Consider the following 5,000-nt stretch of genomic DNA (forward strand, 5'->3'; position numbering starts at 1 on the left):
AAGAGTACAGCAGGGATCGCCACCACCCCCTGTCGGATCCTCGCGGAGCTTTTTAGGTGTTTTCGCTCAATAAACACTCACAACGCCCGGTCTGGGAATCGAAACCGCGATCCTACGACCGCGAGTCCGCTACTCTAACCACTGGGCCATTGCGCCTCCACACACACACATACACACACACACACACTCACACACACACACACATATATATATATTATAAGGTTGAATTAAATAGATTTTGTAAACCTCCGTAATTTTGGAGAATCATGCTTAGTGCATCCTTGAGATAAAATGCACTACCAATTAAACAGTGCCATAAGATTACTCAAACAGTCTTGACAAGAGCATCGACAAAACCAGTTTTTGAAAAAACAAAGAACATAAACCCGTTTGAATCAAAGTCATTGTTTTTGAACAAAGAGTTATTTTAGCAAATTGCTCAGTATCTGATATATTTTGTGCGCTGGTAATTCTAGTTGATTAAAGTCTCGTAATATGTCTTTTAATGCCACATGTTATAATTGACTAATTATGTTTCTACTCAAGGATTTATATTTTGTAGGATTTGGAATATTGTCTCTTGCAAATTCACACGCTTCTCTCTTTTCCTTAACATGGCCAAGTGTAGAAATCATTCACAGTGTTTGTCTATTAGTCATTTAATATTTATTTCTTAATCAAATATCACTTGTTGAGCCATTTCGCACCATTTCACATGTTGATAATTTTTTACTAATTTAAGCAATATTTTGTTGTATTTTGTAGTTTTTAAATATCTTTCTAGATTCTACTTCTTGCCAATATAACTGATATCTTACTAACTAAAAATACATATTTCTTCGCTGCATATTTCAGACGACCATTCACGTGTTAGGCTTCAACCTGACGAGATGTCCTCCTCAGATTACATCAATGCAAACTTCATCAGTGTACGTCAAAAATATTTCTTTCACTCCTCTCATATGTTACCATAACTTATTTTAACTAAGAAATATGAGGGTGTTGTTGATTTGTGCAATCTAAGCTCATCTTGGTTTTGATGTATCTACGTGGCCATCGCATCTCTACTCCATATAAACATTTCAAAATCATTCTGTAGTTTTGTGAAATATACATAGCGTTTATCATATTATTTCACAACGTAAATTGGTCGTAATACTGAGTATGGATTCGCAACCACACAGAAGTGAGTTTGTTATTTTCTTAGGAGGAGAGAGGAAGAAAGTTAGGACAAAAGAGAATTGTTCTGTAACAAAATATAACAAACCTACTTAGAACTATAACAATCATAAAATAATTCAGCCATGATATTATTTCTAGCAAAGTTCATTTCTGTTCAAAATGGAACGAACGCTCATCAATATGTATGTACATTAGTATGTACAAAATACAGGTGTTTTACTTCTATATGAATTTAGTTATCTATAGATATAGAGATTACTAGTTTGGATATTAGGTGCACATTATAAATGACGAATTTTACGATGGATTACTATGTTAATTTTATAACACTCCATGGTCAAATCTTAATGTTGCAAGGAAGATGAGTTAGAACAACAACAATATTAAGAAATTCCGATTTACTATAAATACAAAAAAAAAATGACGATTAACATATATGAAAGTTCGATAGTGAATTAAATTTTATATTTCATTCTTTGGTATTTAATAATTGACATTTTAATAATCCTTTGATTTACCTTTGTTTTGTTTCAGAACCAGCGTTATATCGCTTGTCAAGGTATGTATTATTAATTATATTGATAAAGAAAAATAATTATATTGAAAGTTTTGCGTGAATCCTAACATCTTCAGGGATTTCAGTAAATGAAACTGTATTTTCCAGGTTATATTATATATCGCATTTCTGTGGTCATTTGAGGGGTACAGAAAAATAGATATTCCATAAATTTTCACTGAAAATCTATCCCTAAATTATTTTCAGATGTTTACTTTCTTCTCAACAAAAGCAGCAGCCCTATCAATCAGCTAATTATTACATATCTTAGACTTCCCTCATTCATATAAGTCAGTCTACTATAATAAACTTCCATGAGTATACATACATACATACATACATACATACATATATACATACATACATACATACATACATACATACATACATACATACATACATACATACATACATACATACATACATACATACATGCATACATACATACATATGATGGTCGCTCTCGTCGAAGACGACGTACAAGCGTTCGGCTTTCGCCGGACGACCTGCACAAATGATTTGTTTATAATAATCGAATATTTGTGCCGCACATTAGCTCACTGTCTCCATCAAATCGATGTTGTCTGAAGAATATGCTACTCCTCAGGCATCGAACTAATCTCAGAGCAACACGAAGTATTTTACTCAAGAACACAACACACCATTTGGACTAGGAACTGAAATCACAATTTAGCAATCGTGTGTACAACACGCTAAATCCTAGGCTATACATACATACATACATACATACATACATACATACATACATACCCGTATATATATATATATATATATGTGTGTGTGTGTGGTGTGGTGTGTGTGTGTGTGTGTGTGTGTGTGTGTGTGTGTGTGTGTGTGTGTATGTATGTTTGTGTGTTTGTGTGTGTTTGTATGTATGTGTGTTGGGTGATTCTAGGTGTGTCTGTAAAGTAAAAATCCGTATCCTTTTTAACCAGATTGACCGTTCGAACGAACTTTACTGCAATTCTTTAACCCCAAGGGGACATCTCCTCTAGCTGGTTAATAATGCACAGCTGCTTCCGAGATATTGCGAACGGAGGAGTGAACCCCTACCACCTTCTTCTAGCGATGGGACCAGCAGACAGGCCTGATTTCGGGGTATTTCTGCTCCTCTCCAGTACTAGACACCATATCTGCTCGAAATATATATCATTTCAAGCGGCATAAAGTTACTGATTTTGCAACAAACAAAAATGCTAGTTCTAAAATCTCCTTAAGAGATCAACGCAATGGTTGTACCGACAAGTTGAACATGTCTGTCCGTTCGAATGGATAGCCATGCAGAAATGGCTACGAACATTGGTTGTTAGTACAACTACTACGTTGATTTCTTAGAGAGATTCTAGAACGATTTTAGAAGTTAAATTTAGAATTAAAGAATCGAGGTTTAGAAAGGAAGCATTAAATGCAAAATCCAAACCATATTTCAGGGTAAGTTCCAGGTAATGTGCTTGTAGAATATGTTCACTACATTTGGCTATCAGGCATCATCAGCAATATCGTGCGTTCGTCGTTAAATATACGTCTGGAATTCCGAGGTGCACGTACGGTCTATTTTTAAGTGATTAAATCGGAAGACGATGTGTAACCAGAAGCATTTATTATCACAACAAACGTTTCAGCGCCATTCTGCATTGCTCTCTAGTGGGCGTGGCACGATGTAATGACTCTATTTGCAACGCACAATGCAAAAACCTCATCAGGTGACGTAACATGCTTCAAAGGTTACCAGATTTACATTTCATTTTCGCTTCAAGTTATATACTGATGGTGAAATTCTAGTAGTTCAGATATATCTGGTTAAGTGAAGAACATGTGGTCAGGAAGTGAAAAAATTATACATATTTATATATGTGTCTGCTTTGAGCGGTATATGTGATATGTGACTCAATGTGTGAATATATGAATGTGTGTGTGTGTGTGTGTGTGTGTGAGAGAGAGAGAGAGAGAGACGTGTTTATTCTGCTGCAACACAAGAGTAGAAGGAAGAGTAACAGATGAAAGAGAAGTAGCAATAGAGAAAATGGGGCAGAGTGGAAGTCTCTGTTGTGCAGGTGGATGTACAACAGAGATTGATGGGAGTCGGCACTCCAGAAAGAGTAACGAGAAAGTAAATCATGAAAGGAAGAGGAATAAAGAGGCAAGAGACGGGAGGGAGGAGAACATCTCACTCACCCCATTACACTCACATGCACATTAACACATGCATACACACTCGGTCATATATATGCGTCTACTGACAAACATGAGCACATGCACCAAGCGAATGCTGAAACTTCAGAAGTAAATCGATATTTCATGCCCAAAATATTTTTAATTTTTCATTTAATTCTTCTTTTCTATCGCCCACCAAAGGAATATGCGTATATTATATATCTTATATTTCCGTCCGATATATAATTATCGAACGTAACTCTAATTTGAAATTACTTCCAATGTTCGAGCTTTTGAGAAGCAATATCCATGGCTGACTTGAAGACTTAGAGTTTATTGACTGTTGGGAAACAACGTAAAGTGCAAAAGGATACCGACTACCACCGGCTAATTTAAATGGGAGTAGAGTTTAAACAGAAATTTTAGTTTATTTTAAATTTTTCTTAGTGGTTTTTATTTTGTTCTTTTATTTGAACAGGTCCTACACAAAATACGGTGACGGACTTCTGGAGGATGATCTGGCAATTGAAATGTAATACTATAGTCATGTTAACTGACATTGTGGAAAATGGAAAGGTATAGTGTTTCTTCAGGAGAACTTGATAACGTAAACCATTCTTTAAGAAAATTTCGCTATATATGTATGTGAATATGCATGCAAGTAAGTATGTATGTATGTATGTATGTATGTATGTATGTATGTATGTATGTATGTATGTATGTATGCATGCATGCATGCATGTATGTATATATGTATGTATGTATGTATGTATGTATGCATGCATGCATGTATGTATGTATGCATGCATGTATACGAGAAGAATTCTAAGCATATAGTTGTATATCTAGATATGCTCATAAATACTTAAACTATAAACTTCCGGAAGTTTTACAAACTTTTGCAGTTCCAGTGATGGCTTAGACGTATGGTCTTCGAATATGCATGCATGCATGCAATTATGTATGTATGTATGTATGTATGTACGTATGTATGTATGTATGTATGCATGCATGTATGTATGCGTATATTCATGCATGCATAGACGCATCAAAGCCATTAGAGTCGAAATACATATTCCACCATACA

The 5,000-nt window shown here is 35.1% G+C and overlaps 1 protein-coding gene across 2 annotated transcripts in view; it reads left to right on the forward strand.

Moving 5' to 3' along the window:
• Window positions 1-780: 780 nt before the first annotated feature.
• LOC115229594 (receptor-type tyrosine-protein phosphatase kappa-like) overlaps window positions 781-5,000 on the forward strand; it is a 29,237-nt gene continuing 25,017 nt past the window's right edge. The window contains exons 1-3 of one of the 2 annotated variants that reach the window (XM_036499268.1): window positions 781-929; window positions 1,717-1,741; window positions 4,392-4,489. In XM_036499268.1, the coding sequence (XP_036355161.1) occupies window positions 891-929; window positions 1,717-1,741; window positions 4,392-4,489 (162 nt within the window). In that variant the 5' untranslated portion in view covers window positions 781-890. The remainder of the gene's footprint in view (window positions 930-1,716; window positions 1,742-4,391; window positions 4,490-5,000) is intronic. The other variant, XM_029799923.2, reaches the window with a different exon arrangement.

The sequence above is a fragment of the Octopus sinensis genome, unplaced genomic scaffold, assembly GCF_006345805.1.
Source record: "Octopus sinensis unplaced genomic scaffold, ASM634580v1 Contig13132, whole genome shotgun sequence".
Lineage (NCBI taxonomy): Eukaryota > Metazoa > Mollusca > Cephalopoda > Octopoda > Octopodidae > Octopus > Octopus sinensis.